This window comes from Salarias fasciatus, unplaced genomic scaffold (genome assembly GCF_902148845.1).
Source record: "Salarias fasciatus unplaced genomic scaffold, fSalaFa1.1, whole genome shotgun sequence".
NCBI lineage: Eukaryota > Metazoa > Chordata > Actinopteri > Blenniiformes > Blenniidae > Salarias > Salarias fasciatus.
The window spans coordinates 1-11769 of NW_021941349.1; the positions used below are offsets into that span (position 1 = coordinate 1).

The following is an 11769-nucleotide window of genomic DNA, read 5'->3' on the forward strand; positions in this document are numbered from 1 at the left end:
CCGCCGTGTCCCACCGTGTCCCGTTGTGTCCCGCCAAGTCCCGCCGTGTTCCTCCCAAGTTCCGCCGCATCCCGCCGAGTTCCTCCGTGCTTCACGTTTCTCGCCGTGTCTAATCGTGTCCCGCCATGTTCCGCCAAGTTCCACCGTGTCCCCTCCGTGTCTCGTGCTTCCTGCCGTGTCTCATCGCGTCCCGCCCAGTTCCACCCTGTCCCGCCGCGTCCCTCCGTGTCCCACAGCCTGGTCTCTGTCCCCCCAGGAGGATGTCGGACGGCCTGTTCCTCAGGAAGTGCCGGGAGGTGGCTGAGGACTTCAAAGACATCAAGTTCACAGAGATGTACCTGGACACCGTCTGCCTCAACGTGAGTTCCCCGGCGCCGCCGCCGCCGCCCGCCAGCCCGGCTCCTGACTCCTCCCCCTCCCCCCTCCCTCCAGATGGTCCAGGACCCCTCGCAGTTCGACGTGCTCGTCATGCCAAACCTGTACGGAGACATCCTCAGGTCAGTGCCCCGCCCCCTCCCCTCCGCCCCGCCCCTGACTGCCCCGCCCCTGACTGCCCCGCCCCCTCCCCTCCGCCCCGCCCCCTGCCGCTCAGCCCCGCCCCCTGCCGCTCAGCCCCGCCCTCACCCGGCTGCTCTGTTGCAGCGACCTGTGCGCCGGGCTGATCGGAGGACTGGGAGTTACGCCCAGCGGCAACATCGGCGCCAACGGAGTGGCCATCTTTGAGTCGGTGTGTTTCACGTCCTGTGTGTGTGTGAGGGACGCGGAGCACAGCGGTGACGTGTGTGTGTGTGTGTGTGTGTGTGTGTGTGTGTGTGTGTGTGTGTGTGTGTGTGTGTGTGTGTGTGTGTGTGTGTGTGTGTGTGTGGCAGGTGCACGGCACGGCCCCGGACATCGCGGGTCAGGACCTGGCCAATCCCACGGCTCTGCTGCTGAGCGCCGTCATGATGCTGCGGCACATGGGTCTGCAGGAGACGGCCGGCCGCATCCAGACGGCCTGCTTCCACACCATCCGGGACCGCCAGGTGTGTGTGTGTGTGTGTGTGTGTGTGTGTGTGTGTGTGTGTGTGTGTGTGTGTGTGTGTGTGTGTGTGTGTGTGTGTGTGTGTGTGTGTGTGTGTTTTCATTGCCACCTGATGTTATTTATTAGGCGTGTTGTTTACGTTTCCAGCAGTCCGCTCTAGCTGTTCTGTCTTCAACATGTCCTCCACTCAGTCTCAGCCTGTCCCTGTGAAGACGCTCCTGTCTCCAGGGGACAGTACTGCTGGTTTGCGGTGTCCCTCATTCCACCGGCGTCAAAATGTTTTGTGACTGTTACATTAAAAAAGTCTGTTTTTCCAGGCAGTTTGTCATTTTAGTTGCATTTGAAGTAAAGAGGAAGCGTGTCTCGTCTCGTGTCTCATCTCATGTCTCATGTCTCCTCTCATGTCTCGTCTCATGTCTGGTGTCACATGTCTGGTGTCTCATCTCATGTCTCGTCTTGTGTCTCGTCTCGTGTTGTCTCATCTCGTGTCTCGTCTCATGTTGTGTCTCGTCTCGTGTCTCGTCTCGTTTCATCTCGTGTCTCGTGTGTCTCGTCTCGTGTCTCGTCTCGTGTTGTCTCGTCTTGTGTCTCATCTCATGTTGTCTCGTCTCATCTCATCTTGTGTCTCGTGTTGTGTCTCGTCTCGTGTCTCGTCTCGTGTCTCGTGTTGTCTCGTCTTGTCTCATCTCGTGTCTCGTCTCATGTTGTCTCGTCTCATCTCGTGTCTCGTCTCATGTTGTCTCGTCTCATCTCGTGTCTCGTCTCATGTTGTCTCGTCTCATCTCGTGTCTCGTGTCGTGTCTCGTCTCATGTTGTCTCGTCTCATCTCGTGTCTCGTCTCATGTTGTCTCATCTCGTCTCATCTCGTGTCTCGTGTTGTGTCTCGTCTCGTCTTGTCTCATCTTGTGTCTCGTGTTGTGACTCGTCTCGTGTCTCGGCTTTGTTCATGTCGTGTCTCACCTCGTGTTGTGTCTCGTCTCGTGTCTCCTCGTGTTGTTGTCTCGTCTCGTGTTGTGTCTCGTCTCATGTCTCGTGTTGTGTCTCGTCTCGTCTCGTGTTGTGTCTCGTGTCTCGTCTCGTGTTGTCTCATCTCGTGTTGTCTCATCTCGTGTCTCGTCTCGTGTTGTGTCTCGTCTCGTGTTGTCTCGTCTCGTGTTGTGTCTCGTCTCGTGTCTCGTCTCGTCTCGTGTCTCGTCTCGTGTCTCCTCTCGTCTCGTGTCTCATCTCATCTCGTGTCTCCTCTCGTCTCGTGTCCCGTCTCGTCTCATGTCTCGTCTCGTCCCGTCTCGTCTTGTCTCGTCTCGTGTCTCGTCCCGTCTCGTGTCTCGTCTCGTGTCTCGTCCCGTCTCGTCTCAGTCTCGTGTCTCGTCCCGTCTCGTGTCTCGTCTCGTCTGACTGTCTCATCCGTCCTCGTGTCATCCGCCATCGTGTTCTCGTCTTGTGTCTCGTCTCGTCTCGTGTCTCCGTCACCGTTCTCGTGTCCGCGTCTCGTGTCTCGTCTCGTGTATCGTCCCGTCTGGTGTCTCATCCCGTCTCGTGTCTCGCCTCGTGTCTCGTCTCGTGTCTCCTCTCGTCTCGTGTCTCGTCTCGTGTCTCGTCTCGTCTCGTGTCTCGTCCCGTCTCGTGTCTCGTCTCGTCTCGTGTCTCGTCCCGTCTCGTGTCTCGTCTCGTCTCGTGTCTCGTCCCGTCCCGTGTCTCGTCTCGTCTCGTGTCTCGTCTCGTCTCGTGTCTCGTCCCGTCCCGTGTCTCGTCTCGTCTCGTGTCTCGTCTCGTCTCGTGTCTCCTCTCGTCTCGTGTCTCGTCCCGTCTTGTGTCTCGTCCCGTCTTGTGTCTCGTCTAGTCTCGTGTCTCGTCCCGTCTCGTGTCTTGTCTCGTGTCTCGTCTCGTGTCTCGTCTCGTGTATCGTCCCGTCTGGTGTCTCATCCCGTCTCGTGTCTCGCCTCGTGTCTCGTCTCATGTCTCGTCTCGTCCAGTCTCGTCTTGTTCGGTCTCGTGTCTCGTCTCGTGTCTCGTCTCGTGTATCGTCCCGTCTGGTGTCTCATCCCGTCTCGTGTCTCGCCTCGTGTCTCGTCTCGTGTCTCATCCCGTCTCGTGTCTCGCCTCGTGTCCCGTCTCGTGTCTCGTCTCGTGTCTCGTCTCGTGTATCGTCCCGTCTGGTGTCTCATCCCGTCTCGTGTCTCGTCTCGTGTCTCGTCTCGTCTCGTGTCTCGTGTCTCGTGTCTCGTGTCTCGTCTCGTCTCGTGTCTCGTCCCGTCCCGTGTCTCGTCTCGTCTCGTGTCTCCTCTCGTCTCGTGTCTCGTCCCGTCTTGTGTCTCGTCTAGTCTCGTGTCTCGTCCCGTCTCGTGTCTTGTCTCGTGTCTCGTCTCGTGTCTCGTCTCGTGTATCGTCCCGTCTGGTGTCTCATCCCGTCTCGTGTCTCGCCTCGTGTCTCGTCTCGTGTCTCGTCTCGTCTCGTGTCTCGTCTCGTGTCTCCTCTCGTCTCGTGTCTCGTCTCGTCTCGTGTCTCGTCTCGTGTCTCCTCTCGTCTCGTGTCTCGTCTCGTCTCGTGTCTCGTGTCTCGTCTCGTCTCGTGTCTCTTCTCGTCTCGTGTCTCGTGTCTCGTCCCGTCTGGTGTCTCGTCTCGTGTCTCCTCTCGTCTCGTGTCTCGTGTCTCGTCTCGTCTCGTGTCTCGTCTCGTCTCGTCTCGTCTCGTCTCGTGTCTCGTCCCGTCTGGTGTCCCGTCCCGTGTCTCGTCTCGCCCTGCCGAGGGGAGCTGTGGCAGACCAGCAGTGCTTCTGTTCAGAGGAAGTTTTTTCTATAAATAACCCTGTAAACAACAACACACTAAACAAGTCAGTAAACAAGCCTGTAAACACACTGTAAACAACCTGGTTGACACACTAAACACCACCACAAACAAAAACGATGAAAACCAGGATCTTGGTTCTGTTCAATAGAACCGTTGCTGAGGAGTGTGTTTTTGTTACAGTGTGTTTACAGGTTTGTTTACAGTGAATTTTTTGCAGGGTTTTTTTTTTACAGTGTTTTTACAGGCTTGCTTACAGTGTGTTGTTGTTTACAGTGTGTTATTGTTTAGTGTGTTCATTTATTTGATATTGACAACGCACATTAATGAACATCTGCATTGTCAAACATTACCAGGAGTAAATATGCCGGATTACAGCACAAGGCGAACTTCCATCCGTAGTCTCTCAGCAGAAACAAGAAGAAACCGTCAGAGAAGAAAACATGTTGAAACAGAGTCCGTGATTCCAAGACGCCACACTGATGCAACATTCAATGTGTGACAGAATCATTGAATGTAAGAACATTTTTTCGGCTGCAAACGTTCTATACTGACGAATCTGCCTAAAATTTCTTAGATTAAACTTGACTGTGTTTGATAGGTTCTTGACATGTTTTTTAAAACTGAGTGTTGAGTCAATAGTCACACCAAGGACTTAAAGTCAGGAACAATTTCCAGTTCTTCGCCTCATAAAAACACACCAGACTGGGTAATGTTTAGAGACTGTTTGGAGAACATCATGCAGACCGTTTTTCACTATTGAGCAACAGGCAAGATTTAAAAAGCTGATTTGTGTGTTCCACAGCCCAGGTCAGGATGGAGGAACCTCTGCATGCGTGAAGACAGCTGCATCATCGGCAAACTTTAGAAAGTCCACTTCAGCACATGTATTCGGCAGATCATTTACGTTACGTTACGTCACTTATGATCACCAGCCGTTTACAGGCTTGCTTACAGTGTGTTGTTGTTTACAGTGTGTTGCTGTTTACAGTGTGTTGTTGTTTACAGTGTGTTTACATGGTTGTTTACAGGCTTGTTTACAGTGTGTTGTTTACAGTTCTACAGTTCCTTTCAGCAGACGCTTTTGTCCAAAGCGACGTCCAACACAAGCAAGAATACAGACATAAGAAAGAAAAACCATCAGTAAATGCTTCAATTGCTTCAAGTGCGATTGGTCAAGGGAGTTGCCATCAAGTTGCAGAAGAGGAGCCACTACCCCCCCTTTTTTTTTTTTTTTTTTGTCAACTTAGTCAGTGGTCCATAAGTGCTGGGTTTTAGAACACCTGACCTATTCTTCCCCAAAGACCGAGTTGGATTAAGACCCTAGGTGTTCTCTGAACGATTGAGTCTTCAATTGTCTTTTGAAAGTAGAACGGGGCTCAGCAGAACCAGAGTCTGGGAGTTCGTTCCACCATCTGGGAACAACAGAGGAGAAGAGTCTGGCTGGAGGTTCAGAGCCGAGCTGGACTGGAAGCTCCAGACGTCTCTCACATGCAGAGCGAAGAGGGCGTGAAGGAGAGTAGACCTGGGTCAGGGAGTCCAGGTCGGCCGGAGCCGTTCTTGTAAGCGTTTTGTAAGCCAGGAGGAGAGATTTGAATTTGATCCTGGCTGCAACTGGAAGCCAGTGAAGGGAGATGAACAGGGGAGGACCTGAGCTCTGTGGGCTGGTTGAAGACCAGACCTGCTGCATTCTGGGTCCTCTGTAGAGGTTTGACTGGACCTGCAGGGAGACCCGCCAGAAGAGAGACATCACGAGAGCCTGAACCAGAAGCTGGGCAGCCTGTTGGGTCAGGAAGGGTCTGATCTTCCTGATGTTGTAGAGGGCATAACGACAAGACCGAGAAACTGAGGCCACGTGATCCTTAAAGGTCAGCAGGTCATCAATCATGACCTCCAGGTTTCTGGCTGAGTTTGTGGCACAAGTAGGCTGGAGTGAAGCTGGACACTGATCTGAGGACAGATGGACAAGCTGGACAGACCATGAGTTCAGTCTGAGACAGATGTAGCTGAAGGTGGCGTTCCTTCATCCAGGTGGAGGATCAGCCAGACCTGCTGATCAGCTGAGACTGTCGTGTCATCAGGACGAAAAGAGAGGAAGAGCTGAGTGTCGTCAGGAGGAGAGGAAGAGCTGAGTGTCGTCAGGAAGAGAGAGGAAGAGCTGAGTGTCGTCAGAAGGAAAGAGAGGAAGAGCTGAGTTTCGTCAGGAGGAAGAGAGAGGAAGAGCTGAGTGTCGTCAGGAGGAAGAGAGAGGAAGAGCTGAGTGTCGTCAGGAGGAAGAGAGAGGAAGAGCTGAGTGTCGTCAGGAGGAAGAGAGAGGAAGAGCTGAGTGTCGTCAGGAAGAGAGAGGAAGAGCTGAGTGTCGTCAGGAGGAAGAGAGAGGAAGAGCTGAGTGTCGTCAGGAGGAAGAGAGAGGAAGAGCTGAGTGTCGTCAGGAAGAGAGAGGAAGAGCTGAGTGTCGTCAGGAGGAAGAGAGAGGAAGAGCTGAGTGTCGTCAGGAAGAGAGAGGAAGAGCTGAGTGTCGTCAGGAGGAAGAGAGAGGAAGAGCTGAGTGTCGTCAGGAAGAGAGAGGAAGAGCTGAGTGTCGTCAGAAGGAAAGAGAGGAAGAGCTGAGTGTCGTCAGGAAGAGAGAGGAAGAGCTGAGTGTCGTCAGGAGGAAGAGAGAAGAAGAGCTGAGTGTCGTCAGGAGGAAGAGAGAGGAAGAGCTGAGTGTCGTCAGGAAGAGAGAGGAAGAGCTGAGTGTCGTCAGAAGGAAAGAGAGGAAGAGCTGAGTGTCGTCAGGAAGAGAGAGGAAGAGCTGAGTGTCGTCAGGAGGAAGAGAGAGGAAGAGCTGAGTGTCGTCAGGAAGAGAGAGGAAGAGCTGAGTGTCGTCAGAAGGAAAGAGAGGAAGAGCTGAGTGTCGTCAGGAAGAGAGAGGAAGAGCTGAGTGTCGTCAGGAGGAAGAGAGAGGAAGAGCTGAGTGTCGTCAGGAGGAAGAGAGAGGAAGAGCTGAGTGTCGTCAGGAAGAGAGAGGAAGAGCTGAGTGTCGTCAGAAGGAAAGAGAGGAAGAGCTGAGTGTCGTCAGGAAGAGAGAGGAAGAGCTGAGTGTCGTCAGGAGGAAGAGAGAGGAAGAGCTGAGTGTCGTCAGGAAGAGAGAGGAAGAGCTGAGTGTCGTCAGAAGGAAAGAGAGGAAGAGCTGAGTGTCGTCAGGAGGAAGAGAGAGGAAGAGCTGAGTGTCGTCAGGAGGAAAAGAGAGGAAGAGCTGAGTGTCGTCAGGAGGAAGAGAGAGGAAGAGCTGAGTGTCGTCAGGAAGAGAGAGGAAGAGCTGAGTGTCGTCAGGAAGAGAGAGGAAGAGCTGAGTGTCGTCAGCATACAGTGGTAGGAGAAGCCATGGGAGTGAATCACTGCACCAGGTGAGGTGGTGTACAGAGAGAAGAGTAAGGGGCCAAGCACCGACCCCTGAGGGACCCCTCTGATAGGCCATGTGACCTGGACTCCTCCCCTCGCCATCACACTCTGAAGGATCTGCCTGTGTTTACGGTGTTTACAGGCTTGCTTACAGTGTGTTGTTGTTCACAGGCTTGTTTACAGGGTTGTTTACAGTATGTTGTTATTTACAGTGTGTTCACAGGCTTGTTTAGTGTGTGTTGTTTACAGTCTTGTTCACAGGGTTGTTTACAGTGTATTGTTTACAGTGTGTTTACAGCCTGGTTTACAGTGTGTTGCTGTTTACAGTGTGTTTACAGGGTTGTTTACAGTGTGTTGTTGTTTGTCTCAGGTGCTGACGAAGGATCTGGGAGGAAACGCTAAATGTTCCGAGTTCACAGCGGAGATCTGTCGTCGTATTCAGGATCTGGACTGAAGGCGGCGGGCCTGGGAGCGAGGCCTCTGCTGAGAGGGGGCGGGGCTTTGCTCTTACTTCCTGTGTGGTCAACATTCACAGCTGACATTCGCACAACTGTACCTCTACTGCCTGGGTCCCGGAGGGAGCCAATCAGAAGCTCCCTCTGCTGCAGACACACCCACTCTTATTTATTGTTTCTACTTTGATACGACATCTGACTGCGACAATAAACACGTCTCTGCAACCGGGTCCGTTTGTTTACAGTCCGCCAACAGCCGCTCTGCACCTCACAACGCTACTGCTACACTGTGCTAATGCTACATACTAATGCTACACCGTTCCTGTCACACACTGCTAATGCTACACACTGCATCACACTGGTAGTGCTCCACATTGCGAGACACTGCTAATGCTACACACCGTTCCTGCTACTCACTGCTGTTGCTTCATACCACTAATGCAACACACAGCTAATGCTGCTACACACTGCTATTGCAACACACTGCAAATGCTTCATACTAATGCTACACACCCCTACTGCTACGCACCACTAATGCTACACACTGTTAATACTACACATCGAGACACACTGCTAATGCTAAACACAGCTAATGCAGCTACACACTGCTAATGCTGCACACCACGATGTGATGGGGTTGGTTTTTGTTTGATGCATGTTTTATTTGTGGTTTTATTATGTGGTTTATTTATGGTTTTAGTGAAGTTTTTATTTGCATGCACTTTTACCAACAACCCTTGAACGCACCACAGGCAACACTGCTGAGCAGCCTCCACAGCAGCTGGTCTGGGGAGAGACGCTCTCAATTAACAGGATTGGCAGCAGCTGGGGAGGCAGGACCTTCATGTCTCGGCCCGTCCAGCTTCACATGTCCGCGTGGGTGCGCGTGACGTAAAAATCGTCATGAATTCCTGTCCGCTAGGGTCCTCGCGGACCGATCCGCGGACGTCCGCGCAGCAGCCAGAAATACGAGGGTGGACCCAAAAGTTCCCGGACTGTAGTTATAACTTTTTATTTTTTAATCTTCGCAATTATTTGAAACTGTCACCTTCAAAATCCTCTCCTTTGGCTTGAATACAACGCTGCACCGGAGATTTTCACTGTTCAGAAGAGTCGCCATGACCGTGCGTAACTGTGCCGGAAAGATAGAACTTCGATTTTCCCTCCCCCGCCTGTATGCCTGCCTTACCGTTCCGCTGCCGCTCCAGTTTCATCTTTGACAACAAAAAGCAGTCGCCTGGGGCCAGATCAGGTGAATATGGCGGTGGGGAGGCTGGCTGGTCACGGTTTTAGTCCAAAAATATGCTTTACGCACAACATCTGGTGCTATTTCTGTGCGTAACGGGGCGTCCTGTGGTCTGCTGTCTGTTATGATGCGGCCATTTCCGGGAGACTTCATCTCACTGCTTCTAATAACCGCCTGAGGATGATCTGTCTGGATCTCTACAATACTCCCGTCAGTTCTGCAATGTCATCAAAAGTCCTGCGTGGACCTACCAGGATGTCTTCTTCAGTTTTTGTGACGTTTTCCTCTGTTGTGGAAGTGGATTGTTGTCCTCTGCGTGCCTGGTCTTCGTGATGTAATCTGATTACTCTTAAAGGGCCCAAACCACTCAGACACCCTAAGAATCCTTCTTAAAGAATGTCTGCAACATGGTGAGTGTTTCTGCCGCTGTTTTCCCAATAAAAAACAAAATGTTTTGACAGAGCGCATATCCGTGGATATCCGCCATCTTGAAAAATCGAAGAGCGGGGTGTAACTCTGTCAACATAAACAATGACTGTCAGCTGACCGCATCACGGGGGAAGACCAAACCTGGCACAGTTATGCATGAGGCTATCCTGTAGCGACATCTAGCGGCCAAAGTCGGAAATTCATTGTATTTTTTTATTAATAGAATCAGTCCGGAAACTTTTGGGTCCCCCCTCGTAGAGACCGCGTTGCGCGCAGGTCGCGGAAGTGTGCGCCTGCGCCAGAGCGCCATAGCAAACTACACATGACGGTAAACGTGAAAGTAGACGGAGCTCCAGCCTGATGGCTCCACTTAAAGACACCGAAAGAGTGAAAAACTGGTGGAAAGAGAGAGAGAGACTGTCTGGAGGAGGAGAAGGTCTGCAGACAGAAGTGAAAGTAGCTAATCGCTCCGGCGCCGCCCCGCGATTCAGAAACAGAAAAAAAAAGGCTAAATAAACTTTAATACTTAATGATAATGTACTGACAGTGTATGTGCTTAATTTTCTCTAAATAATCCGTAATAAGGAGCAGATCAACAGTCTGTAGAGCCGGAAAAGCTTGTCGAGGCTGCGTGGATCACCGCGCCTGCATGAGACGCACAGCTGAGCTCAAAATGTAGCATGGGAGGAAGCGCGTCCACATCGCTGGAGCGCGGAGCTTCCAAAGCGGACGCAGAAACGCGTACATGTGAAGCATGGACGGGCCTAGGAGCAGCCACAGAACGAGTGAGGAGGCGGATGAGAAGGACGACCTGAGTCAGCGCTGTCGAGATTTTAATCTGAACCAGGAAGTCCAGACACCTAGTCCAGGAAGTACCGTATTGGCCCGAATATAAGACGATGTTTTTTTCCAGAAATTGCATCCTCAAAAGTGGGGTGGTGTTATAATCGCGGACTTACGGTCGATGGTCAATACGCATCTGCACCGCTAGATGGAGCCAAAGTATCACTGACCAGAGAGCGAGTGGAGCGATGAAATGAGATCAAATGATCTGATGAAAAATGGCGGATCATCTGGAACAAAGGGGCTGAACGCTGGACAACTGAGCAACAACAGAGGAGAAGTTATGATACCAACTTTAAACTGATGGTGATCAACGCAGCAGAGTCATCAAACTACTGCCAAGCCGCCAGGAGGTCTGGTGGAGCAGAGTGGAGAGCATAGAAAGAACGCCTACAGATGCTAACACGATGAGAAAAGCTTTCCGTGGTCCTGAGAGACGCTTCAGAGAGACTGATAGAAGGATGAGTGAATACGTCTCTGAAAGACGGACAGACGGAATGTCCACCACCAGAGCCTGATTCAGCTGAAGGACCTGGACAGTTATTTACATCATTTATGCAGTTTGGACCCTTTGAGGTTCTTATTTGTTGCTTATTGTTTCTTATTTTGAGAAAGAGAATATATTTTTTCATTTTATATCTCGTGAAATGTTATCTCAGTTGTAGTTTTTGAGTTTATAATAATTGTATAATAAAAAGTTGTTTTATGAGTGACCTTACTGTATTCAGCATTTTTTTTTTTTTTTTTTCACAAAATGATCTTTGAAAAATAGGGGTCATGTTATAATCGGAGTCGTCTTATATTCGGGCCATTACGGTATTATTTTCTGAGTGAGGAGCGGCAGACCCACCGTCGACAGCAGAGGACTGGGCAGGATTTTAACTGTTTTAAAATAAACCGGTGTATTTTTTTAACAGAATATTGTGGTTTTTGAACCTGCTCCCCCTGATCCAAAAGGACCTGCATTTGGAGTCCTAGGCTCTTTAACCGAGGTGGCGTTGTCGGCATTTTAGTTAGTGATTTTGGTGAGTTTTTTTTTATTGTTATACATGCTTCACACGTCACAACTACACACAGCTAATGTTAACCACTGTTAATGCTACACACTGCTGATATTACATACTGCTAATGCTACACAGTCTTACACATTGCTACACTGTTAAACACTGCTTGTGCTACATAGGGTTACACACTGCTAGTGCCACACATTGTTACATTTTGATACACACTGCTAATGCTACAGTGTTACTGCTGCACTGTTCCACACTATTAGACTGCTACACTGTTACACAATGATACACACTGTTACACTGCTAATGCTAAACAGTGTTACACACTGCTAATGCTGCCAAGTGTATCTGTCTGCGGCCTGCAAGAGAGGCGTGTGGTGTAGTGGGCGTGTCGAGCAGTGATGTCACTACCTGACACGCCCACTACACCACACGCCGTCTTGCAGGCCGCAGACACACTTGGAGAATACAGTCTGAACGTTTTCCAGCCGTTTTGCTTGTCTAAGTGGGAAAAGATTTTTTAAGGCAGGATTTAATGAATATTAAAGCAGCAAAACAGCCTAAAACAGTTTGCATTACTTCAGACTCTGAAAAAT

The 11769-nt window shown here is 50.9% G+C and overlaps 1 protein-coding gene across 1 annotated transcript; it reads left to right on the top strand.

Annotated features, from left to right (window-relative positions):
* The first annotated feature begins 115 nt into the window (after positions 1 to 115).
* Positions 116 to 7870, top strand: LOC115384867 (isocitrate dehydrogenase [NAD] subunit alpha, mitochondrial-like). Its single transcript, XM_030087047.1, has 5 exons — positions 116 to 359; positions 433 to 497; positions 643 to 727; positions 870 to 1022; positions 7561 to 7870. Exons 1-5 carry the CDS (start codon positions 126 to 128, stop codon positions 7642 to 7644), a joined length of 621 nt encoding a protein of 206 aa, XP_029942907.1. The 5' UTR covers positions 116 to 125; the 3' UTR covers positions 7645 to 7870.
* Positions 7871 to 11769: the final 3899 nt, after the last annotated feature.